The sequence below is a fragment of the Gossypium arboreum genome, chromosome 1, assembly GCF_025698485.1.
Source record: "Gossypium arboreum isolate Shixiya-1 chromosome 1, ASM2569848v2, whole genome shotgun sequence".
Classification (NCBI taxonomy): domain Eukaryota; kingdom Viridiplantae; phylum Streptophyta; class Magnoliopsida; order Malvales; family Malvaceae; genus Gossypium; species Gossypium arboreum.
In genome coordinates, this window is record NC_069070.1 from 113,804,612 (window position 1) to 113,831,943 (window position 27,332).

At 33.4% G+C, this 27,332-nt stretch overlaps 2 protein-coding genes and 3 pseudogenes across 2 annotated transcripts; 4 read left to right on the forward strand and 1 right to left on the reverse strand.

Moving 5' to 3' along the window:
* Window positions 1-1,783: 1,783 nt before the first annotated feature.
* LOC108482551 (uncharacterized) lies at window positions 1,784-2,879 on the forward strand (annotated as a pseudogene).
* Window positions 2,880-5,990: 3,111 nt separating this feature from the next.
* LOC108482728 (uncharacterized) lies at window positions 5,991-7,086 on the forward strand (annotated as a pseudogene).
* Window positions 7,087-7,263: 177 nt separating this feature from the next.
* On the forward strand, window positions 7,264-11,835 carry LOC108480827 (aldo-keto reductase family 4 member C10-like; annotated as a pseudogene).
* A 489-nt stretch (window positions 11,836-12,324) lies between these two features.
* On the forward strand, window positions 12,325-13,810 carry LOC108483050 (uncharacterized). Its single transcript, XM_017786234.2, has 2 exons — window positions 12,325-12,768; window positions 12,871-13,810. Exons 1-2 carry the CDS (start codon window positions 12,528-12,530, stop codon window positions 13,659-13,661), a joined length of 1,032 nt encoding a protein of 343 aa, XP_017641723.1. The 5' UTR covers window positions 12,325-12,527; the 3' UTR covers window positions 13,662-13,810.
* Window positions 13,811-13,899: 89 nt separating this feature from the next.
* LOC108483049 (receptor-like protein kinase THESEUS 1) lies at window positions 13,900-17,501 on the reverse strand. Its single transcript, XM_017786233.2, has one exon. It carries the CDS (start codon window positions 16,707-16,709, stop codon window positions 14,190-14,192), a length of 2,520 nt encoding a protein of 839 aa, XP_017641722.1. The 5' UTR covers window positions 16,710-17,501; the 3' UTR covers window positions 13,900-14,189.
* Between the last annotated feature and the right edge of the window lie 9,831 nt (window positions 17,502-27,332).

Sequence of the window (27,332 nt, forward strand, 5' to 3'; positions counted from 1 at the left end):
TCATTTTAATTTTTATATATTTTTAAAATTTTATTAAAACTTATCAAAATAAAAATAAAAATAAATAATATTTTAGAAAATAAATATATAAATAAATAAATTTTGGAGTTAACTTTTAAATGATTTTTATTATTTATTATTTTTAATTTTATTTAATATTTTTATAAATTTTAATAATGTTTTACAAATTGATAAATTTTAAATAAAATTAAATTTATATAATTTAGAAAAAATTAAGTCTAAAACGAACCTGGGCAATTGGTTGTCTAGGTTCATTCTAGTATAAAAATTAATTTTTATAATTTTTTATAGATCCTGCTTGCCTACACCATCTCCTGCTAAGAAGAAGCCCCCGTCTACCCAAGTATAACCGAAACTGCCATTAATTTTCACCTCAACCTTAACTGTGGTGGAAAAGCTATAGGATCCGCTGGCCAAATTGTAATGGAATATAATAAGTTGGCAAACCAGATCATGAAGTTGCATTAGTTGTCCATGATTGTGTTTTCTGGAGAACTGTGTTGTGTGTCTGCTATAAGTAGTTCTTATATGTTTTGATTACCTTCCCATTTATCTAAGAGAAAGGCTTGTTGTGGAAGAGTTTCTTTTAGCTCCAGACTGCTTGTACGTTCATGTGATGTTTGATTTTGGAGTTGCTTTATTAATCTCAACCTTCCTCTCTCTCCCTCTCTCTCTCTCTCTCTCTCTCTCTCTCTCTCTCTCTATATATATATATATATATATATATATATATATATATCCTTATAATATTTTTATCGGTTAAAGTACCATAGAAGCCTCTGTATAATGAGTATGATTGTATTTTGTCTTCTCTATTAAAAAAATAAATAAATTAGCCTTTGTATGTTATATTAAAGAACAAATTTATCCTTTTTGTTAAAATTTTTTATCCATTTATATTGTTAAAAGTTGGCATAGTTGGTGGAATAACTAGGAAGTGATATATAGCATGTCACGTGAATCTCATGTTAACATATATGGACCAATTTTTAGCAATAAAACTTAATAAAGTTTTTAATAGAAGGACCAATTTCCTATTTGATCTAATGAATATAGACTTATTTGTCTATTTTTTTAAGTAAAAGGACAAAATCTAATTTGATTCATAATATAGGGGCTTTCATGATACTTTTACTTACTCTCGTAGATCTATAGAAATTTCTTGATTCAATAGCAAAACGCCATGAACATGGAAGCTATACCTAAGGTATGAATAGGACTCTCTCTTACAAGAACAGCAGAGGCAATTATCAAAATTTTATTATCATTTTAATTTAATCAAAGGGATAGCCATATGTTAATTTGAACATTGAAGAAGATGAAGTGTACGTACTTCCAAAATACATATTTATCTTTAAAACCTGAATCTGAATGAATCCCTTGAGCATAAATTAAAGAAAAGTTTCTATGCCTTTTTGCCTATCTTACTCTTTCATTATCTTACTCTTTTCAGAACAAAGTAAAGGGACAAATCAATGTTTATCCTCAAAGCAACCGTTTTTTATCCTTTCATTATTGATAATCGATTACATTTGTAAGCCCTGAGTTCAATCCTTAAGATCAAAGCATTCAAAAGGTTCCCATATATCCCATGTTCATGCTTCAATTTTAGTTCAAACGTTATACAACATTGCAAGTAAAAAACAAAGACAAATAATAGGACGAAACACAGCAGTTCCAACACTATATATAGGGACTACAAATGCAGGAGTTTATCACACCATTTGAATCATAATCCTTGTTTCTTTCTACTAACTGAAGCATGGAGATAAGGAGCAGCTCTCTCTTTATCATTCTCATCATCTTTGTTTCAACTGTGATTCAAGCAAAAGCAGATTCTGTTTATTGCAGCAATCCGGCGAGCCGATGCTATGGAAAGTATATACAATGCCCCTATGAATGTCCAAGCACTAGCTATGAAAACCGAAAGGCTAAAGTTTGCCACGTTAACTGTGATTCACCTGTCTGCAAATCACATTGCAAACGTAAGATCACCTTCTTCTGTTTCATTTTGAAGTGTCTCATATATATGTCAAAGTTTAATTTATGTTTTCTTTTGTGATTTTAGATCGAAAACCAAACTGCAATAGTCCTGGATCAGCATGCTACGATCCCCGATTCATCGGTGGTGATGGCATTGTCTTCTACTTCCATGGAAAAAGCAATGAGCACTTCAACTTGGTCTCTGATACCAGTCTACAAATCAATGGCCGCTTTATCGGCCACCGCCCCGCAGGCCGAACTCGGACTTTACTTGGATTCAAGCACTTGGAATCCTGTTCAACTCTCACTCTATTTCACTTGAGGCTACTAAGGCTGCAACATGGAACAGTGAAGTGGACCATCTAAAGTTCAGTTACAACGGGGAGGAACTAGTTGTCCCAGAAGGTGCACTCTCAAGTTGGTACTCCCCTGAAAAAGAAGTGAAAGTAGAGAGAGTAGCAAACAAGAACAGTGTGATTGTAACATTGAAGGACACAGCAGAGATTATGGTGAATGTAGTTCCAGTGACCAAAGAAGATGACAGGGTTCACCACTACAAAGTACCTTCTGATGACTGCTTTGCTCACTTGGAAGTGCAGTTTACGTTCTTTAGCCTTTCCCCTAATGTTGATGGAGTCCTTGGAAGGACTTACAGGCCCGATTTCAAGAACCCGGCCAAGCCTGGTGTGGCAATGCCTGTTGTGGGTGGTGAAGATAAATATAGGACAACTTCACTTCTTTCTTCAGACTGTTCAACATGCTTGTTCTCACCAGAAACCCATTCAAACCAAGAGACCACATCTCAAACTCAAATTCTCACCCTTGACTGCACCCGTGGGGCTTCAGCTGGATATGGCATTGTTTGCAAGAAATAAAGTCCTGGAATGGTAACTTTTAACAGTTAAAATAATGAAAGCTTAAGCTATATAGACTCTGAGAACATCATTTTCTTCTCTAAATGGTGCTTCATTCATATATATTGTCTATTATGTAACCTATATTTACACGTATATGCATTGGGTGGATGATCAAATTCAAAGTATTATATAAGAAATTCAAGAAATTGGTCGGGTTCAACGTGTCATATGAGGGTTCTTTAACGTCATCATCATCCCACCAGTATAAATCCAACTCCCTTTTCAAATTTAAATTGATCCAAATGAAGACAATAAAAATAAGTAATCGTCATTGAAAGGTCTGGTTATTGTTTGGAGTGTTGTTGTATTACAAATGGCAAATGCGTAAAAGCACAAAGTAAATAAACACTTGATTACACAATTTCGAAAAATAAATTTATATATGTAAATTATTATCTAAAGAAATGATCCACTAGTAAAGTGAATAATGTAACTTGTAGAGAAATATTTAGCTTGTGTCTTATTGATATGAGTGTCCTAGTATTTAAATATGTTATTAATTGTATTATTACAACTCATGATAAGGCCTTACTATTTTGTCTTGACTCAGCTATCTCTGGTACTAACATTCTTTGTCCCTAGTACTGACATTCTTTGCGAACTTCAAGTTTGTTGGGCAAGTGTCTACGGAGCACATGGTCCTTTCTGCTCCTGGGACTGGCATTCTGGACAAACTTCATACCTACTGAACATGTGTCTGGGTAGCCTATGGAGCACGTGGCACTTCTTGCGAGTTCCTTGGGTACATGCGAAGTGAGACTGCGACCTTCCCTAGGTCCCCGTGAGCTAGGTTTGTAATCTTATCTTGCAAGCCAGTTCTGTGAGTTGTACCTGCAATCCTGCCCTATGAGCTCGCGCAAGGTTCCTACGAGCTGGGTCTGTAACCTTGCCTTGCGATTTGGTTCACCTTGTTGTCCTCTCGTGGTTGGGTCATGGGTCGAAGGCTCGGATCTTTTCTAAGATCTAGGTATCAGGTTATTGACGTATAACATAACTACTAATTACGAATTAGTCAATCTTAAATTACTACACCTTTAGCATCCTACATTCTTAAGGGGATATCTTATATTCTAGTTAGTGACTCAATAATATGAATTTTCCGCTTTTGTTTCAACAGTTGATCTTAGTCATGGTCAACAAAAATGTGCAGGTTGAAATGTGGCCAAAGTAATATTTAATTTGAGATTTTATTATAGTGAGATTTCGTGATATTTATCATGATTAAAATATAGAAATAAAAAAATTGTAGTCGTTTAATTAAGTAAAGTTAAAAAATAAAAAATTGCGTTAGTGATCTGGACCCTATTAAATCAATTATCAAATAAATTATTTTTCTCTAAAAATTAGTTTCTCTTCTTTTTAATGTTGAAACTGGTTGAATTAGTTAAAAAATAAGCTAATGTTTTTCAATGAAAATCCTACGTAGCATGATCATCGATGGATTAATGTTTTTTTTCTTTTTTGGATTAATATTTTTTTTTATTTCAACCATTGATTTAAAATGATCCGATGAAATCCCATCATAATAAAATCATTAAAAGAATGTTTTATTATATTTGTGGATTCTAAATTTGTGTGTTCTAAATTTTGTTCAATTCATCAAGCCTATCTCTAAAAATGTTTCTAAATCTCAATGTGAAGGACATCTACTTCTTGTTTTTTATGTGTGGAAATGGAAATATGCAATGACAGAGCCAGAAAATTTTTTTAGGGAGAGGGCACCGAAATTAAATTATATATTTTTACGATAATAAAAATATAATTTAATCAATTTAGTAGCCTACATCTTTATGATTTTATCATTCTTGAGGAGTCAAAGTGTAATTTTATTATTACTAATTTAAAATTTTATAAATTATAAAAAGCTTAAATTGAAATTTTACCATTTTAGGGGTGATAGGATAAATCACTGCAATCATTATTATATCAACAATAGGGAGGGATCCACTCCGGTCCATGTAAAATTAAGGTGATTTTATATTATTTCAAAAAAATTATATAATTAATATTTTAACAATTTAATTATTGAATTTGCCAAGATATTTGTATATGTCGTCAAGCATGTAAAATTTTAAATTGATTTGATATTTTATCATATTCATCTAAAATATTGTCTATATTAATATTTATTAATATTCTCTATATTATATTATAGATGTATTTGAATAATGGATAGTTATAATAATTATAAATACTAAATTAATAATAAATTTAACCTAAATTAACTTATAATAATAAATTTGGATTAAACTAACTCATTAAGTATTTAATTATGAGACTTAAAATTTTAGAAGATCTCTCATTACCATTAAGTCAACAGATAATGAAATGGAAATGAAAGGGCAATATAATTTATGTACGTGTGCGTGGAAATATGAGTTACTAAAAATAGTAAATGAATGAGACATTAGTATAACCCATTACATTTGTGCCACCACTAGGACTAAGTGAGTGTACTGAGTCTTACAGCAGAGGTTGCTTGCATCGACGAGCACCACCATGTGTAAGATATGGTGTTTACAAAAGGTTGGCGAAATTACAAGGGGAATTCTAATTGAATAGTTGGCATACAATACATACATACACATACATACATGATATTGCAGTTCCATGACTTTCAATTTGAGAAAATATACCCCTCTTTCTGGCGTTATAAAATTAATTTGAACATTGAAGAAGATTCAGTGTACTTGCAGAATACATATTTTGGTCTTGAAATCCTGAACCTGAATAAATTAAAGAAATGTTCAACTATTTCAGAACAAAGTAAAGGGGCAAATTAATGTTTTATCCTCAAAGCAACAGTTTTTATCCTTTCATTATTGATAATCGATTACATTTGTGAGCCCTGAGTTCAATCCTTAAGATCAAAGCATCCAAAAGATTCCTTTATATCCCATGTTCATGCTTCAATTTTAGTTCAAACATTATACAACATTGCAAGTAAAAAATAAAAACAGATAATACTACGAAACACAGCAGTTCCAACACTATATATAGGGACAATAAATCCAGGAGTTCGTCACATCATTTGAATCATAATTCTTGTTTCTTTCTACTAACTGAAGCATGGAGATAAGAAGCAGCTCTCTCTTTATCATTCTCATCATCTTTGTTTCAACTGTGATTCAAGCAAAAGCAGATTCTGTTTATTGCAGCAATCCGGCGAGCCGATGCTATGGAAAGTATATACAATGCCCCTATGAATGTCCAAGCACTAGCTATGAAAACCGAAAGGCTAAAGTTTGCCACGTTAACTGTGATTCACCTGTCTGCAAATCACATTGCAAACGTAAGATCACCTTCTTCTGTTTCATTTTGAAGTGTCTCATATATATGTCAAAGTTTAATTTATGTTTTCTTTTGTGATTTTAGATCGAAAACCAAACTGCAATAGTCCTGGATCAGCATGCTACGATCCCCGATTCATCGGTGGTGATGGCATTGTCTTCTACTTCCATGGAAAAAGCAATGAGCACTTCAACTTGGTCTCTGATACCAGTCTACAAATCAATGGCCGCTTTATCGGCCACCGCCCCGCAGGCCGAACTCGGACTTTACTTGGATTCAAGCACTTGGAATCCTGTTCAACTCTCACTCCATTTCACTTGAGGCTACTAAGGCTGCAACATGGAACAGTGAAGTGGACCATCTAAAGTTCAGTTACAACGGGGAGGAACTAGTTGTCCCAGAAGGTGCACTCTCAAGTTGGTACTCCCCTGAAAAAGAAGTGAAAGTTGAGAGAGTAGCAAACAAGAACAGTGTGATTGTAACACTGAAGGACACAGCAGAGATTATGGTGAATGTAGTTCCAGTGACCAAAGAAGATGACAGGATTCACCACTACAAAGTACCTTCTGATGACTGCTTTGCTCACTTGGAAGTGCAGTTTAGGTTCTTTAGCCTTTCCCCTGATGTTGATGGAGTCCTTGGAAGGACTTACAGGCCCGATTTCGAGAACCCGGCCAAGCCTGGTGTGGCAATGCCTGTTGTGGGTAGTGAAGATAAATATAGGACAACTTCACTTCTTTCTCCAGAATGTTCAACATGCTTGTTCTCACCAGAAACCGGTTCAAATCAAGAGACCACATCTCAGACTGAAATTCTCACCCTCGACTGCATCCGTGGGGCTTCAGCTGGATATGGCATTGTTTGCAAGAAATAAAGTCATGGAACGGTAGCTTTTATCAGTTAAAATAATGAAAGCTAATTCAATATTTTCATTTCTAAATGGTTCTTCATTCATATATATTGTCTTTTATGTAACCTTTTTTTTTTTCAAGATACTGTCTTTTATGTAACACTTATATATCTAATCTATTTCATGTGTCTGCAGTGAAAGATGTTGGCCAATGAATTTCCTTTAAGAAGTTCAGTTTGTATGGAAGATTGAAATCATCCTTTATACCATAAATAAGTTAATAATATTTTACCTTTATTTAGCTGTCCCATTTAGATTGTGTATAGGTTATTTTATTTTTATATAAAATTAATTGAAATCAAATTTAATAAATTTTACTTTTATTTTTAAAAATATTTAAAATTTTAATTTAAAATATTATTAAAATATATATTTAATTATATAAATTATTAAAATAATTTATTATTTTAATAAATTATTTAATATTTTAATTTTATTTTAATAATAAATTTTAGAAATAATATTTTTAAATAATATTTTTGATCTATTATTAAAATATTCACTATAAATATTTTAATAATAAATATTTATTACAATTATAAATATATTAATAATAAATGTTTTCTCGGTATAAAGGTTAAAATATGTTATAAGTCTATGTACTCTTCACAAATTTACAATTTAATCTTTATACTTTTGTTTTTAAGAATTTAATCCTTCTTCTTTTCATATTTGAATATCAAGTCCAATTGTTGACATTGTTAAATTTTTTGTTAATTTTGTTGGTGTCACTTTTTAAATAAAAATACTCACTCGACATTCATGTAATTAAAACCGACATTGTAATGAACCTAAATTTAACAAAATATTTTTAATATATGCAAAAACAATATAAATTTTAAAATAAACTCAATTAAACAATGAAAATATAATAAAATCTCAAATATATGTTTGTTTCGTTTAAAATAATTTTTATGAAATATTTTAAGAAATTTGTCAAAAATAGAAAATATTTTACATATATTAATTCAAATACCATAAAATATTAACTTTTTCATAAAAATAAATCATTTTCTGAAAACTATTTTCGTGAAATAAACAAACCAGTTTAAGTGAAACCACAATTCAAAATCAAATTTATCAATGCATGTAATAGTTGATATTTATATAATTCATATGAAAAATAGCCCAATGAAATGACTGCAATCAAATAATGTTCCTTGCTGAAAATTCGATTTAAATTTGTCCGGAAATGAGCTATTTTTTAGACAAAAATATTCTATTTGTTAGAGTTTTTAAGCACTTTATCCGGATAAAGTATGAAGTTCTATCTAAACTTAGAGCAACAATACAATAAATTCGGATGAAGAATGAACAATATAATAATTGAGTATTTTATATATTTAATTTAATTTATTTATTTATAAATAAATTATTACAATATATGAAAAACAATTTAAAATATAAATTTATTAATATATATAAATTTATTAATATATTTAAAATAATTTTTCAAAAATATTTTCAGAAAATTTATTAAATAACAGAAAATATTTTATATAGATTTTTATCTAAATACTAGAAAAGTAAATTATTTCTAAAAAATAAATTATTTTTCAAAAATTATTTTTGAAAAATATTTTAGTGGTAGCAGCTTTTGTTTGGAACTAAAACATTTTCTGGAAAAACTTTTCAACTTTTTCCGGTGTTTGTTTGGCTGAAAATATTTTACTAATATAAAATCTTTTACAAAACACGGTAAATGAGATGAGTATTTTAGGGAAAATGTCTTATACGGCTCTGTTTCATGCTCGATTTGCCTTGAAACGGTTACTGATAATGGGGATCGGTCGTGGGCTAAGCTTCAATGTGGGCATCAATTTCATTTGATGCATTTGCCTGAGAGCTCTGGTTTTGGTGATGCAACTGATCCGCCTTTGAAGTCTGGGAGTGAGCATTGGCAGTTTCTGAATCGCCTCAAGAAGGTATGGAAGGCCATGGAAGGCCTAGTCGATTCTGGTTTAGTTCGAGCTATCGGTGTTAGCAATTTCGGTGTTCATCAGATCAAAGAATTGCTTAAATTCGCAAAAATCGTACCTGCTGTTAATCAGGTATGATAGATTTTCACGCATTTTTTAACTTTACATTTTTTACAGTCTTCGATCTTTTAGTAGATTTGTTGAGAACTTTACCGTGAAATTAAAGGAATGCTTACATATTTGTCCATATGTTGATTGATGTGTAGTCATTGGAATAATTGTTGGTGACTCAAATGTGGAATTTGCTAGCATGAATCTATGAACTTTTGCTTGCATTCATTTAATTTGAGATGATTTCTAAGTTCTCTTTTTGATCCAAATCTATTTGCCTGGCTAAGAACACGGAGTTGGTGAGCTCCAGTCCTTTCTACAATGTTCGAATGCGAGTCCGCAACATTTGAGGCAAACTTTACTAGTTGATGGACTTAGAATATTTGTTTATGTTGTAGTTGATGCACATCGTTTTGTTTGTCACTTCGATTTCGTAATACTTTTCCAGATATTGACCTTTATTGTTCTCGTTGATTGCTTTTTGTTTTCTCAATCCCATATCTGGCGAAATTCATTGAGTTATACAACTAATTCATTTTTTTTTTTATAGGTGGAGTTGCATCCTTTTTGGAGGCAAGATGAGCTGGTGAAGTTCTGCCAAATGAAGTGTATCCATGGATCGGCTCATACACCTTTGGGAGTACCTACTTCAAGTCCTGGAGTGTCCAATAGTGGATCGGGTGGGGAAGATGAACCCAGAACTCCTCGGATTTCATTTCGGAGGTCTAGATCAGTACATGGACCGATACTGAAATTATCATTTGTTGGAGAGATAGCAGATAGGCACAAAAAGACACCTGAGCAGGTATACCTTTTATTAACAATATCATCTCTAGTTTTACTTTATTTATCATTCTACCTTCCGTTTTCTGTGTTTCTTCAGACCTAAAGTAGGCTAATGAACGACTTCAAATTTGTTGACAGTATGTTGACCTCATTCATTGATGTAAAATATCAACCTATTGATCCTGGTAACTGACAAATTATTTTATCCCTTACTTTGTTGTCGGATTTATGGGATCATTTCTGAATGTCAAAATGATATAAGGTGGAAGGTACAATAATAAACACAAGTTAACTATTTTAGATTATTACCGGTGTCTGAAGTGCATGAGTATATAATGAATGCTTACGGATACAAAATTTAGATGCATCCGGCTTAGGGTCTACTTGAACATAGAGCTATTCGCTGACCTGACACAAGAGCTCGGTTAGAGCTTATGTTTATCATCTGTCAAAACTAAGTCTATACTTTTAGCAGAAACAAAACTGAGAAGAGTTGGGAATATCAGTATCTTTTGTGGAAGAAAACTAAAATCCATATTGTAGGATTCACTTATATGCATCAATGTGTCAGACTTTATGAAACAATTTAAGACTAGTTGCCATTTCACAACAAAAGTAAAGAAGGAGGGGCTTCCTTACCCAACTCTTCCCCGTATGCTTATGGTTAAATTTGTTGAATCTCTAGGTCAGTCTTGTATGCCCAACTGCTTTCTAGTAGCCGAATTTAGATCTATAACCTTGCATTGAGCAAAGTGGACAAAAGACTCTCAGAACCAACACAAAGCTTGAACATTGGAGAAAAAGAGTTGCATTCAACTCCGTCCCAACAAAATAACACCATATAATAAGGGAAGCCTACAACTGATTAAAGTTATTTGTGCAAGGAAACGGTCTTATGCTTTTATGAGTATATATGTTTGTATTATCATGATTGGGCTGTAATAGATGTGTTTGGAAATGCAATGAGATGTGCAGCAGGATTGGCCCAAGGATTTTTTCTTTTAACATCAGCATGATGGTTGGCATGGGATATCTTATGTATTTAAACCTTCATATGTATAGTGCATGGTTTTCTTATCTAATAACTTGCAACTACAAGAATCAAAATTTGTGGGTTATTTAGCATGTCTGTCATTTTCGGAGCATTTAGGATCACGATCATTTATGGTAGAGCAAATGTTGATCATAACAATCATTTTTATTAGAGCTATGTTACTTGGACTCAAGTCCAATGTGGGTATGTTAATTTTTCTCAGTTTTTCCATATTTGAAAGATTTTTGGAGGGTTGTATCTCCGTATCCATGTCTGAATATGTTCTGGACATGTCCGTCCGCTTTGCTTGTTTGCAGGTAATTCTATGGTGGCGGTTTCAAAGAGGAACCAGTGTTCTACCATGTAGCCTAAAACCTGACAGGGTAAAGCAAAACATTGACATATTTAACTGGTCTCTGTCAGATGATGAGTGGAACCGCTTGAATCGGATTGAACCCACAGGTATGGAGATGGTCCTTTGAACAATCTCTCCGATCGAGGCTTCATGTTTGGTAGTGGTCCTCTTCAAGCTGTTCGAGAAATGGAAGATGACGCTGAATTCAATGCCTAATATGTTGTGAGCATGTTGTTTTAAGGATAATGTCCTGGTTTTGCATATAACATTTGCTGTTGCATCGCCATCATTAGCATAGCTTTGAGTTTGTCGACGATGGATAGAAAGTCAAAGAGAAGAACATTGTAATTGATCTGTAGTTGCAGGTTTTACTTTTTATATGAACAAATGGTGTTTCATATATATGTGTGCAAACGTGTTTTGATTGTAAAACATCATTTGTGCTCTTCTTCTTAGCTTCATGAATGCACAAATCAATTAAAAACTCAGAGCCATTTGTTTGCTTGAAATAGCCATCTTCATTGGTGGAGAAAATTCCATTGTAGTGCTATAATATTTCTTTGCATTTGTTGTTTCCTCTGCAAAGTGTAGGCTTATTGATGTTCCGGGCATTGTTTAGGTAAGTTTTCATGCACTGGCGTAACATGGGTATGCATGCCCCCATTTAAGTGCATTTGTCATGTATCTTTTCTGTTCTCTTGCAAAATGTTGTTTATGTAATCCAACATTCGAGTTCATGCATAAGTTATTAGCTCTATATAGTCAAACAAATGGTTTTCTTTCTGATTTTCTGTTCCTCTTTATAATAGACTACTTTTTTTTTGAGAGAAAAAGTGATTTTCAAACTTAAAAATTAACCTAAAAGTATTTTTGAGAAATTTTGCTAAACTAATCCTTAGAAAAGTATTCAAGACATCCCGGGGTTGACCAAAAACAAGTCACTTAACAATGAATCCATCCTAGACCAACCTAACAGATTGTCAACAGCCAATTTTTAAATCACAAATACGAATCCCAAAGCATTGACCAAAACTATACAATCTTGTGAATGCTACAATGAGACCATGTTCTTGCTTCAAAAGCTGCTAAATTATAGGATAAGTAAAGATTCTCAGAAGAGATTATAAATCTCTGAAAGTTGGGTTTTTACTTCTAAGGTTACCTTGTGGAGCTTAGGCTTCTTTTATCAAAAAAAAAAAAAATGAAGATCATTCGCAATGCTTCCTCATTGATTATTTTGCTTCTCTTCATATCAGCAGCATCGATGCAGATTCATGGGCAGGGTGTTCCAGAACGTAGGACTTGCTTTTCACGTAGGAGTCCTTGCTTTCTCAAGACGATGAGATGCCCGTCTCAATGCCCATCGATGAAGCCGTCGGATCCGAAGGCAAAAGTTTGCTATGTTAATTGCGATTCCCCTATATGCAAAGCTGAATGCAAAAGTAAGGAACAGGAAAAAAAAAACATATTAATCATTTCATGTTGAACTTATTTTAAGTGTTGTTACAATGTCTGTTTTTTTTTTTTTTTTTTTGTGATTGTAGATAGGAAGCCGAACTGCAATGCCCCTGGAGCAGCATGCTTGGATCCTAGATTCATCGGCGGTGATGGCATCGTGTTTTATTTCCACGGGAAGAGCAATGAGCATTTCAGTTTGGTATCGGATCCTAACCTCCAAATTAATGGCAGGTTCATTGGCCTAAGGCCAGCAGGCCGAACCCGGGATTATACTTGGATTCAAGCAATTGGTGTCCTCTTTGGATCCGAAACCTTTTCTCTTGAGGCCAAACGTGCAGCAACTTGGGATGAGGAATTTGACCATCTGAGGTTCTCTTACAATGGGAACGTAATTGTCGTACCGGAAGGCCATTTATCATCATGGAAATCCCCGGAAAGTGACCTTACAGTGGAGAGAACATCTGACAAGAATAGTGTCTTAGTGACTTTACCTGATATTGCTGAGATTTCAGTCAATGTGGTGCCGGTGACCAGGGAAGATGATCGTATTCATAACTACCAAATACCCTCTGGCGACTGTTTTGCACACTTAGAGCTGCAATTCAAGTTCTACGGTTTATCTTCGAAAGTAGAAGGAGTACTTGGTAGGACTTATCAGCCAGATTTCATGAACCCTGCAAAACCAGGCACGGCAATGCCAATAGTTGGAGGAGAAGACAAATATCGAACCTCATCACTTCTCGCTGCCGATTGTTATACCTGTAAATTTTCTCCAGCCAGAGCATCGGACCAAAGAGATTCATCGCTGATGGACTACAGCCCTCTAGACTGCACGAGCGGTGCCTCTAGTGGGAGCGGAATAGTTTGTAGGAGATAAATCATGGATTTTTTAGAATGACAGGTTGGATTGCAGTTTAAGGATATGTTGATTTTGTGTTTGTCTGAATATGATAAAAATCCAGTGTCGAATGTTCTGTAGTAAATCTAATTTGGCAGTTCATCAAATAAAATAAATATGCAATAAAATTCCTCTTTTATCTCACAAGAAAAAAAACCTAAAATAGACATAAATTGTAAACTGATGCAGTGAGCAGAGAACAAATGAGATATATTCCTTATCTGGTAACTGTGTAATAGTAACATGAATTAAATCAACAATAATGGATATTTATGGTACAGTACATGCAAATTTCGGATGGATTTAATTGGTAACCATCACTCAACTATATTACAAACTAAATATATTATGGATGAAAATTTGATGAAAAATAACAGAATAAATGTAAGAAAAAAAAAAAAAGAAACCTTCATTAAACCTCTTGGGAATTTTCCAAGTATTCTCTCAAGCAAAGCCAGCAAGGAGAACCGGATTTTTCAGCAGGATGTCCATTGCCGGAATTACCGTCTATCTTCCACGAGGATTTACGAGTTGTGAAAATACTGCACTAGTAGCAGCATCTTCAGCATCATCATCAGTGCCGGAATTACCGTCGATCATGCTCACACTGTTATCGAATGGCTCAAGTGGTGTCTGAATGGCTGGGATATGGTTGGTACTGTTATCATCTGGTTCCATTAGTGCTGATGAAGTCTCTTCCAGCTGAAGAGCATATTCAAGGTTCCATAATACATCTCCCATGGATGGCCTGTCAACCCCGTGCTCAGCCAGGCACTTTTCAGCTGTCTCTCCGTATTTCTTAAGAGAAGCGGGATTCACTTTCCCCACCAGATTAGAGTCCATGATTTGATCTAACATACCTTTCTTCTGCCAAGTCATTGCCCATTCAGCGATATTAACTTGTTCTCTCGGGAGAACAGGATTTAAAGCCGGCCTAGTGCAGAGAACTTCCATCAGAACGACCCCAAATGAATACACATCAGACTTCTCCGTAAGTTGCTGCCTCCGGAAATATTCAGGGTCAAGGTAACCGAAGCTACCCTTAACAGCAGTACTCACATGTGTCTGATCTAAAGCTGGACCGGTTTTTGAAAGACCAAAATCTGCTACTTTGGCTACAAAATTCTCATCCAAGAGAATATTTGTTGTCTTCACATCACGGTGAATAATGCTTTGGGCTGCACCAGTGTGGAGATAATGAAGTCCCCTAGCAGCACCAATACATATTTCAAGTCGTTGCTTCCATGACAGAGGAGGTAGATTTGTTCCATAAAGATGACTTCTAAGGGGTCCATTAGCCATATACTCGTAAACAAGAATCATTTCCGATCTTTCATCACAATATCCAATAAGAGAGACAAGGTGGCGATGGCGAAGTTTAGATAGCATTTCAATTTCGGTGCGAAATTCAGCAAGACCTTGTTCGGATCTGGGATTACCTCTTTTGACAGCAACTTTAGTCCCATCTTCAAGAGTGCCGGTGTAGACTCTTCCGAAACCACCAACTCCAAGAAGTAGGCTCTCATCAAATTTGTTGGTCGCATCAAGGATCTCTTGGAAGGAGAAGAAGCGGCCAAGATTGGAGGAAGCCAATGAAATGCAGCTTGCTGTTCCGCTCTTCTGCGATGTTGTGGACATTTTGGTCATGGTCAGTGAGTTTCCATACAAGGGCAAAGGTAACCATGGATGTCCTTGTTGAGTATCTTTCGACTTCCGCGCCACCAGGCAACAATAACAGAATCCGATTAATGCCACTGCAGCTACAGCTCCAACAATACAACCAATTATTATCCATATCTTGTTCTTCTTCGAGGATGATTCCGGAAGGAGATTCTTAACAGAAGAAACCCCACCCAGGCTTCCAGCATCATTGCTGATTTTCATAATCTCCAAGCCATTCATAGTTCCATTCGTGATGTCTGCCAATGAATCTGGACCGATACTGACAGTCAAAGTATCGGATTCTACTGAAGAATTGGAGATAAAGTCTTTAAAGTAAGGCACCTTCAGGTCACCAGTCAATGATGAGAGATCAAGACTTAAAACAGCAATATCATCATTTATGTAAACGTTGAAAACCAAAGTGTTGAGAGATGAACTCATGACATCACAAAAATGTGCCCGAACTAAATACCTGAAGCTCGGATCAACAGGGAAGACCCAAGTCACGTTGAAGGCCATGCTAGGAACATTTGCATCACCCATGACTTCAGCAGTGCTATAGACCAAATTTGGCGCTGTTTCAGGCGTAACCAAAGTTGAATATTTGATAGAAGCTGGATTGACCGAAACATTCAGAGCAGAGCTGTTTACATGGAGATATTTAACATCATTCTCCCATGTTCTTCCAAGTGTATCGTTCTCAGCAGTGATCAATGGCCCTCCCATGTTTAACCGATAAACGGTTTCCATGGCAAATTCCGAAAGACCACTAATAGGAGCAGACGGGTTCAGAGCTAATGCCTGGTCAGGCAGGACTGCATCCGGGATGGAAACAACTTCAATGGCATTAACAAACGAAACCGAATTGTTCGAAGGAACAAAGGTAACAGTCAGGGTATCTGAAGTCACATTGATTGCATACTCCTTGAACAAAAAAGAACCATTATACTTCTCAAAAGTGAAGTTGTCCAAAAGCACAAAATCATCTGAGGCAACCGTTATCGGAGCTGACGTCAAGTCCTGGCCTGATTTTGGAAGAGGATAAAAGTAAAGGCGGACCCAATGCCGACCTTCTTGCTTGATATCAAACTTGTAAGAAGCAATGGCGGAGAAGATTCGAGCGGATCGATATATCGAAGATGGAACACTAGAATTAGAACTAACAACAGAACTTGCACTCTTCAAGGTAAGAGAAGAATGGCCTGAATCAGGAACATAAGTTCTACCTTGGAATGTAACATTTTTTGAAGAACCACAAACAATCAAGTAATTATCAACAGGTGTGAATGAGGCTTGTATTCCACACCCCAAATACTCAAACAACACAACAGCTAAAACCAAAGCCACCAAATTCCCCATTTTCATCTTCAACTTTTTTTCAATAAATTCAAATGCCTAAATCAACAAACCAAGTAAAACTAAGATCTAAAGAAACCCCAAAAATCCCACAAAAAAAGAACTCCTTAGAGTCGCAATAATTCAACCCCCTCAAAGTTCATATCTTTTGCAAACCTGGGATCTAATTAACCCCAATGCTAATAAACATTACAACATAAAGAAAAAATGAAATAAACTTTAGTACAAAGATCAAAACTTTATCAATGCCCTTACCTCACAAATGAAGCCAAAATGGGAAACAACAATGGGTTTTTTTTTTTTCTCAAAGACAAAAACTCCCAAGTTGAGCTATTAAGAATATCACCAAGAAAAAAATAAAAAAAAGAAACCTTTAAAAACAAAAAACAAAAAAAAAGAAAGAAAGAAAGGTGCAAGCTGCTTCTGCAGTGCATATAACACAACTTTTCCAGGCTGTTGATTAGGCTGTCATTACAGAGAAAACTAAAGAGGACCCCACTTGTTTATAAGGAAATGGTAAATTTTCAATGTATCTGAAGCAGCCTGGGAATGTATCACTTGCCATGAAAAACCAGCTGTTTATCTCTCTCTTTTTCTCAGTATATTTTTTTAAAAGAAAAGGTTAGAAATTTTTGTGTACTTAGTAACTTTTCGCAAGCTTTGCTATTTTAATATCAGAAAGCTTCGTGAAAGTCCTCTAAGTGCAGCAGTGTATTGTTATATGCTTCACATAATTATTTTTCTATAAAAAAAATGGGAAATTAAAATTTTGAACTGAAATAGAAAAACAATTTAAATAATAAATTAGATGGAACTGGGAAAGGAATGGTTGATTAGCTTGGGACCAAACGATCAAAGGGGACCCCACTTTAACGCGGTTTTGGAGGTGACAGAAGTTAACGGCAGTTAACTTAACGGTCTTTAGTCCAAGTGAAAATGTGAAATTGTAGGGACCGTTTGGCGTGTTATATTTAGGATTTCAAAAGTACTCCTAACTTCAAAAGTATTTTTAGAAAAAATTTGTGCAGAATAAATTATTCTTGGCTAAAATTTTTAATTTTAAAAAGCTAAAATTTTAGTTTTCTCTCCTAAAAATACTTTTAATACTTAATTATTTTTTACCCTCCAATAATATAGTATTTTTCCTTTTTTTGGTACTCAATTGAAAATGTATTAAAATCATTAATTAAAAATAAAAAATATTTTTAAAATACTAATTACAAATATTTAATAGTTATATTTAAATATTTAAAATATAGTTTATATATTCTAATTAAATTTTATAAATAATTAATATTTATTGCTTAAAAATATTTAAAATTTATATTTTATATATTAAAATATTAACAAGAAGTCATAATAATTTTTTATATTCTTACTAAAATATAATAATATTAACTAATTTAAATATTATTTAAATATATATTTGTTATTTGATAATAACATGTCTAAAATGGACATTTTATTTCTCAAAAACACTTTTTGACAGCAATGCTAAACACTCAAATTTTAAACCAAAGTTTTCAAAAGCACTTCTCAAAAATACTTTTCCACAACACTTTTCAAAAGTATTTTTCAAAAGCATCGCCAAACTAGCCCTTAATTGATGTTCTTTAACCACGTTAAAGGTGGGGAGATATATGTTTTTTTAGTGATAAATATTAAAATTATACATAAATTTTGATTTAACATGTATTTTTATAAATAAATTTTGATTTTATTCAATTCTTATAAGTTATGTATATATTGTATATACATATAATTATATTTATCCAATATAACAATAATTTGATATACTTATTTCTTTAAACCTATATGATTGAATCAAAATTAATATTTCATTTACACATTTGACAATAACTAAATTTTCATGTGTATAATTACACTAAAATAAAATTCATGTATCAAATTGCACATTGAATCAAAATTCATATATAATTTTGAAATTTGTCCTTTCTTTTTATTAGGGTAAAGAGTAGAGGTGCTCATGAGACGGGTCAAGCTTATGTATGATTTTTTTTAATACATAATAGAGGGAAAGAACAATGACTACTACTGATCCTTGTGTAGGTGATCCCCACGTTGTTAGCATGTAACATTGACTTAGCTTCTTTTGGAGGTTCATTGAAAAATGATATCCAAGCTCCTTTGTTTTCGCATTATTAAGCAATCCATCGGTTACGTCATTTGCGTCTCTATAAACATGCTCTAGATGAACAATTTATCCTCTCTGCAACATTTGATGTATTGCACGGATCACAACATTTGAAGAAGGCTCCAAATTCCTTTGACAGATAAGAGTAACAGTTGTCAAACTATATATCTCGAGAACTAGTTGTTGCCTTACTCAGATCCCCATAGTTTAGCATTCAGAACAGAAGTTGAGTCAATATTTATTGCAAAGCCCGCCAACCATCTTCTTAAATGATCTCTAATAACTCATCCGCATGTAGCAATCTTGCCTTTGATTGTCAAGCCACCATCAGTGTTTACCTTTAAGCAGCCTAGTGGCGGTGGTGTCTAACCTATTTTAATGTTATGTTCTCTTTTCTCCATAAGGGCAACTTGGACGTTAACGCGACATTCAATCCACAACCTCAGACTTGTTTTACATATTCTTTCACTTTTAATGAACTCTTTCTCATAGATCATTTTATTCTTACGGGTCTATAAAACCCAGCACAATGCTCCAAACCAGATGTCCCAATCATTTACATCCTTTGCAAGAAATATTTAGGGTCGGCAAGGTTCATGAAGACCGAATCTTTAATTGGTATAGAGATAAATTCTTCAAGCTTTTCATTCTTTACATATTGCGACCAAGTCATTGCAATAGTAAAACAAGTGTGCAAAACATGACTTATATCTTCAATCGTGTCTCCACAGATTGGGCAAGATGGGTCATTCGTCATGTGTCTTTTTCGTCTTTCTCGATTTGTCAACAAGCTCTCCTTACAAACAAGCCATAAGAAAACACAAACCTATTAAGTGCCATGATGAGTCCATATCAATTTCCATCTGTTATCCTCTATCAATATATGTTCTTCAGTTAAGAGCTCATATGCAAATTTTACTGAAAATTGTCTACCTCTATCCTAAATTCATCCCAAAAAATCCTCAACATCAGTTGGTGAATGAGGCTTTATCACAGTAATCAATCTTTTAATCTCTGCAGATACCCAATAATCAATTCTATTCCAATCCTAATTCCCATACTAATTTGTCATTAACCTAATCGTCATGTAAGCATTCGGTCTTTGTTACACTGCATCAATCCTTTCCACTAATAGACCATAATTCTTGAATCCAATCATCTCTAAAAAAATTAATATTATGTCCATTGCCCATATTCCAAATAATACTCATGCATACATGGTCCCAAATAACGTGGATACCCTACCATAAATTTGAACAAGCACCTTTATTCAAAGTTATAGAAAGGAAACCTTCTTAACTGTATTCTGATCGCAAAACTCTCACCTATAAATAGTCCTTCTTGTGCACCAAATTGAAAGCAACTTTCATAATGAAAGCTTTGTTTTGTTTCTCCATATTTTTTTGGCCCAACCCACCTTTTGTATTTGATTGACAGATGGAATCCCATTTGACTAACGACACTGCTTTTTTCTCCATTGCATAACCCCAAACAAAGTTACGAATCAACTTTTCCATTTCAAGACATATTCCTTTAGGAATAGTAGTGGGCTGCATAACATACGAAGGAATAGTCACAAGAATAGATTTGGCCATTGTTATTCTCCTAGCTAGTGAAAGAGTTTGTGCCTTCCACCTTTCAAGTTTTATATGTATACGTTGAGCAAGAAAAAGGAATGATTCTCTCGTAACCGTTTGATGAAACAAGAGAACCCCAATATAGCACTCTAGATAATCCATTACCTTAACTTCTAATCTGACACTAATGTCCTCTCATAATCGACTTGCTACATTCTTAGAGAAATAAATCAAAGTTTTATTCTTGTTAATCTTCTGACCTAAAACACTACAGAATTTAAGTCAAACTCATTTGATAACCTCCATGTTCTCTAATAAAGCTTTTTCAAAAAGAATCAAATTATCAGTAAAAAAATAAATAAGACAGCGGTGGGCCATTCTTGGCCAATTTTATAGGCCGCCATCTTCTATTATTTACTTCAAGAAATATAGCCTAGGCTAGCCTTTCCATGCATAAAAATATATATGGAGATAGCGGATCGCTTTATCAAATTCCTTTATACAGAGTAAAAGAATTTGTTATGGTGTCATTCTATAAAACTTGCAAAGAAGAGGAACATAAGTGATGCATGATAAGTTGGCGTATCGACCCCAAGATTTCCAAATCCATGAGTGTGTCCTCAATAAAATCCCAATTGAGACAATCATACGCCTTCTCCATATCTATCTTGATGGCAAACCAATTTACCTTCCCTTTTTTTCATCCGTATAGAATTAATAATCTCTTGCGCTATCACTATATTATCAATGATGTTGCGGCCAGGAATAAAACTAGTCTGATTCAACTGTACCCACATTAGAAGAAAAGGTTTTAACTGATTGACGATGGTCTTGGAAATTATTTTATAGAAGATCGTGCATAAGCTAATAGGACGAAAATACTGAATCGACTTTGGGCTCTCCATTTTTGGTATAAGAACGAGCAAAGTGTGATTAACCCAAGGATCAAAATGGTAATTCTTAAAACTATCATGAACGAAATTTCAAATATCATCACCAATCCAATCCCAAATTTTTTGGAAAATAAAGTTGGATAGCCATCAATATCCAATGCTTTTAAGGGTTGCATGTTAAAAACCATAGTTTTAATTTCATCATTCGTAATTTCTCACGCAAGAATATTGCGTTCATTAACATCAATGGGAGCAAACATACCTCTTATATCATAAGGGGCCGCCACAGTTGCTTCATTAGAAAAAAAAAATATTTTTTTGTAATATTCCACCACCATATGTTGCAGAATTTGTGAGTCTTCACACCATCCCCCATTTGATAGTTTAAGAGAAGTGATTGTATTTCGCCTCCTCCTACTAGTAGCACTCATGTGAAAAACCGAGTTATTATCACCATCAATGATCCATTTAGAACGTGACTTTTGAAACTAAATACTTTCCTTATAAGCAAGCACAACATCTAGTTCTCTCTTTAACTCTTTTTCCAAGTTGACCAAAAATTAGGAGTACCTTCTTTCTAATGCACGATAAATTCCTCCAACTCTAGCCTTGATTTCTCTCTTATTTCTGCTTAGATGCCCAAAAATGTTGAAATTCCAATCATGAAGCTTTTCTTTGAAATTATCAAGATTCACCACTATATTAGCTCATTTCCTCCAATTGTACTTGAGAAATTCAACAAATTGTTCATGCTTCAACCATGCAGCGATGAAACAAAACAGACGATGTTTACTCAGATTTGTCAAAGCCACTGAGTTTAACAAAATAGGGTGATGGTCTGAACCAATACATTTTAGGTGAGTAAAATTTGTATTTGGGTTTTCATTAACCCATTGATCATTACCAAGACAACGATCGAGTCTTTGGTGAAGATTACCCCGACGCTAGGTAAATTTTGGCCCTTTAAATCTGAGATCAACGACATTCGTGTTAAAGATAAAGTCACTAAACATATTTTGGTTCCAGTTCTTCTTAGAAACACCACAGTCACGCTCCTCTACGGAACAAATAGCATTGAAGCCGGTTGGTATTTTAGAAATAATATAAAACACAGGAAATATAAAAGAAAGATATATTGGAAGCACACTATAACCTGTTGTATTGTTCATATTATATAGTAAAAAAATAACAAAAACATGCAAAACTTACTCTTAAAAAACATACCACAAACACTTAACTTACTCCTAAAATCATGTCACAAAAATTTAAATCCCTAAAAGCTTGTCTACAAGCCTATTATTAAGCAAGTCTAAGGCACATCCTCAACACTCCTCCTTGCCTTAGTAATTGCAAAAGCCTAATTTATTTCTTAAAACTTTAAATCTAACTTTTGAAATAGCCTTGGTTAACATATCTGCAATTTGATCTTCAGTATTGCAAAAAACAAACTTGATTTCACCAACCTTCTGTTCTTTTTTCAGATGATATCCATCAATCTTGTTGTACTAGGTCCTAGAAGTTTGTTTAAGACGACATGAGGCCTTATTTAATATGTAGACTTTCTCTTCATGTCCATTGACTTGGAATGCCTCGAGTTGCTTTTCTCTCATTGTTTCAATCCGCTTGTCATCCTTCTCAGGTTCTTTAAACTCAACAGATCCAAATACAGCAATATTGCACCTTTCATAAATTTTAGATAAAAATCTTGTGTCATGAACTAGAACATCATCAATGTTGTCATCAAAGTACTGATGAGTCTCTAGCAATTGCTTCTTTTTTTACTTCTCTTCCATTAGATTTAGAGCAAAACTTTTCGCTTTTATTTTTACTTTAAAACCATCTCTACCTTTTGAGTCTTTAATCAAGCACCATTTGTCTTCAAATATGATTTTAAATCCTTTTTCAATCAATTGTCCAACACTTAGAAGATTTCGGTCAATGTTTGGCACATATAGAACATCAGTTATGTTTTTCAAATCTGTCAAACTTTCAATAACCATTGTTCATTTTTCCTTAACTAGAATAAACTCACTATTTCTAATTTTTATTTTGGAAATGATATTTTTATCAAGTTCATTAAAAAGTGTTGGGTTATTGGTTATGTAATTTGTGTGGTCGTTATCAATCAACCAAGAATCATTGGAGAAACATGTCGCCAAAAAAAAATTCATCTTCCTGTTGCTCAATAAATGCTTTTACCTCTTCATGTTGCTTTTGCCTCTTCATGTTGTTGAAACCTACAAACCCGTTCTATTGCCCAATACTATCACATTTTCTGCATTTGATATTAGGCCTCCACCAACATTTTTTAGCAAGTGATTTGTCTTCTTACAATGTGGACATGGTGGATATGTCTCATTGTTGTTATTATTGTTGGGCTCATCTTTAATCTTCTTGTTCTTACCTCTTGAATTTTCAAACTGTGCTCGAAAAGCACCCTCTACTGATGCTTCTTGTTACATCTTTCTCCTTTGTTTTGAAGCCTGCAATGCATTCACTAATTCTGTCAATGATATACTTGACAAATCCTTAGATTCTTCTAATGAAGAAATTTTAGACTCATATTTTTTAGACAAAGTGACAAGAATTTTTTACGCTATTCGATCATTGGAAAAATCCTTACACAACAATCTTACCTTGTTTACTATGCCTTCCAACTTGTTAGAATAATCTTTAATGGTTTCTGTCTCCTTCATTTTCATTATTTCAAACTCTCTGATTAGATTGAGCACTTGCATATTTTTTGTTCTTTCATTGCCCTGATATTATTTCTTGAGGTAGTCCCAAATTTATTTTGCCTATCCCAAATTCTTGATTCTTGTAAATATTTTGCTTGAAATAGCAAAGAAAATACATGTTTTAGCTTTAGACTTCCTTGTCTTCTTCTTTTTGTGAGTCTTCAGTTGATTCATCATTGGATTTACTGACAAAGACAGAACATCGTAGTCTTTTTCTACTGCTTCCTAAAGATCCATTGCATCAAGATTGACTATCATTCTAACAACCCAAGATTGATAGTTACCACCATAAAAAATTGGTAGAACAATATGAGAAAACGTTGTGTCAACTTTCATGTCTAAAGTTTATGTGTTTCTTTCAACTCACAGATCTTTTAAGATAAAAACTCTAATACCAATTGTTGGTATTTTAGCAACAATATAAAACATAAAAAATATGAAAGAAAGATATACTGGAAGCACACTATAATTTATTGTATTGTTCATATTATATAGCAAAAACTTACTTTTAAAAAACATGCCACAAACACTTAACTTACTTCTAAAATCATGTAACAAAAATTTAAATCTCTAAAGACTTGATTTACAGACCTATTATTAAGCAAGTCTAAGGCACATCCTCAACAAATTCCCCACCAAGAATCCACGGAAGTGTTATATTCGAAACAAGATAGGAAAGGAAGTGCCAAAGTTTCTTCCTTTTAGAAGCTGACGGATTAGCCTAGACAGCAATAATAAGCCATTTTTTTTATCAAAAACATTAATACAAGACAGATGAATATATTGAAAATCCACATCCAAAATCTCTGTGTATATCATATCCCTATAACACCCATATACCACTAGAAAAATCATATGCTTCGACACAAAAAGAGTATTTAAAATCAATTTTCTTAATAACCTTGTCAACATTATAGCCACTTATCCTAGTTTCCATGAGAATCATTATATTCGACTTATGAAAATTTAAAAATCCCTTCAAAATACAATTGAATTTTGGGTTAGCTGCACCTTGAACATTCTAGAAAAAAAAACTTTAACCATTTATGAAATGTTAGAACAAAAAAGAAAGAGACTTACATCTCTATTACTCCCTCAAGAGCAATATCATCGCCACTTGTATCTGATTCTTCAAGTGGCTCATTATTATCATTCACATTCTTTATTTCATTAGTCATGGCCTTTATCTATTCTCTGACTTATGGGTCCTCATTCGTCTCATTGTCAGATGGTTTATAAACCTTATAATTCCTTTCTTTAACCCCACACTACATAGGATTAGCATGGGATTCATAAGGTGTAAAGGAATTTTGCATGTCATTTAACGTATTCTCCTTGAGGCTTTGTACGAGATAGAACCCGTAGCCCCCTTCTTCAATCGATACAGCCCGATGTATAGCACTTTTTAAGCTTGTTTCTTTTTCTATCACTAGTTTAAAATGTTGGGCCCCACTAGACCCACTTCTATCATTCATTTTTTTGTGTAAAACCCTTCTTGAAAACATTAAAATTCTTTCTCATAGTAAGAGATTCAACTTTCTTTCCTTTCCCCATAGCTTTAGTTCTATTAGGATCAACAATTATTCTTAGATCAGGAACTTGCCTTGTTATCACCTCTTGATTGCTCGACTTCATTACCTTTGCACATTAAATTACATGGTTTTCTTCCTTCTCTAAATCTGATATTGTCATAAATCTTGTACCTTAATTGTTACGATTTTCCAAAACATTCTTCTTTACTTTCTTGCCATACTTTCTTTAAAGGTTGTCTTCTCCTGCAAGAAGAAACTTGCATCTATGGACCATACAAGGATTTCCCTTCCATTCCTTTCACAATTTGGTTATTGTTCTGTTCGTTGCCTCTTTTTGACCATTATTCTTCAAGTTAACATCATTCTTCTCTAGTGTTCCCTATTCTTTCGCCTTATTTGGACATGATTCGTGATTATGGCCATATGTACCACAATTATAGCATATGGTAAGTAGGCCATCGTATTCAACAGCCTAAGAAACTCCATCAATTCTGACCCACAATCTCAGTGGTTTATCAATATCAATAACCACTACAATCCTAGCAAATCGCCCACGTTTCCCATCCATCATGTAACACCCTTAAAATATTTACAGTATTGGTCATTCAACTTTTTCATATTTACACTTTAACCCCTTCAATTTTAAGTATTTACTCTTATGCAACAAAACTTTTCTCTCTTTTACATTTTAGTCCTTTCTTGAATTAATATATCATAATATACTTCCCAATATTGACATAACTCAAAATTTTCCTTTTTGTCACTTTATTTTCTTATTTTACTATATCAAGGATAATATTTTACTGTAAAAATTTTTGGGGTATTACATTTCTCTCCCCCTTAAAATAAATTTCGTCCTCGAAATTTCCTTGTTTTCTTTTGATCATGAATTTCATTATTTCTATAATTCTATAGTTTCTTTCTACACATATTTACCTAGTTTATCATTTATATCCATTCTCTATCCTTTTATTTCACATTTTATTTTCAATTCAATATTTTACATTTGCCTCTCAAAGCTTTTACCAACATAAATAGAAGATAATATCATATGAATCTTATTATCAAGTGTTTTATCACATATATTGGCTTGGAAAACCAAAAAAAGATAGATTAGTACCACTTGTGAATCAATTAGACTTGCGATAATTTCTGTCTATTAGCATATTTATCCAACATTTCCATATATTGATTATAGCATCCAAACATGAACAGTTGCATATACCTCTGAAAATATCAGTACATATAAAATACCCGTATAAAATCCAAAAAAAAAAAAACTTACTGTAATATACCTATTTATAACAGCTATATTCAAATATTTTTTCAATTTATTTACCAATCCATTGACTAGTATAGTCATCAATAATTTCACATTATTCAGTTCACTCAAGAAACTAATTCGGAAAGAATTTTCAGTTAACCATTCTGTAAATACCATATTTGAACAAATCGATTTTCCTATAAATAACTTCTTTATTTAACAGTGGTACTGTATACCCCAGCTAGTTTTCAAAAAAAATTTGATGTCTCTATTCAGAACCCATCTTTACCTATTAACTCATTCTCAGTTCCGACTGTATTATCAATTGTTTAACCATTGAACTTTTCACTTTCCACTTCTGAACTTAATCAATATAAATCTCATGAATTTCATTGCATATAACTGTACTAGTAAAGGGGTATAGATCGTAAAGCCTCATAATTTAATTTTCATGTATTTACTCATATAACATT

Bases quoted from the DNA above. Each gene is read 5' to 3' on its own strand.
- LOC108483050 (XM_017786234.2), top strand. From the start codon at position 12,528: ATGAAGATCATTCGCAATGCTTCCTCATTGATTATTTTGCTTCTCTTC. The intron at 12,769-12,870 runs GTAAGGAACAGG...TTGTGATTGTAG, and splicing joins ATGCAAAGCTGAATGCAAAA to ATAGGAAGCCGAACTGCAAT.
- LOC108483049 (XM_017786233.2), bottom strand. From the start codon at position 16,709: ATGAAAATGGGGAATTTGGTGGCTTTGGTTTTAGCTGTTGTGTTGTTT.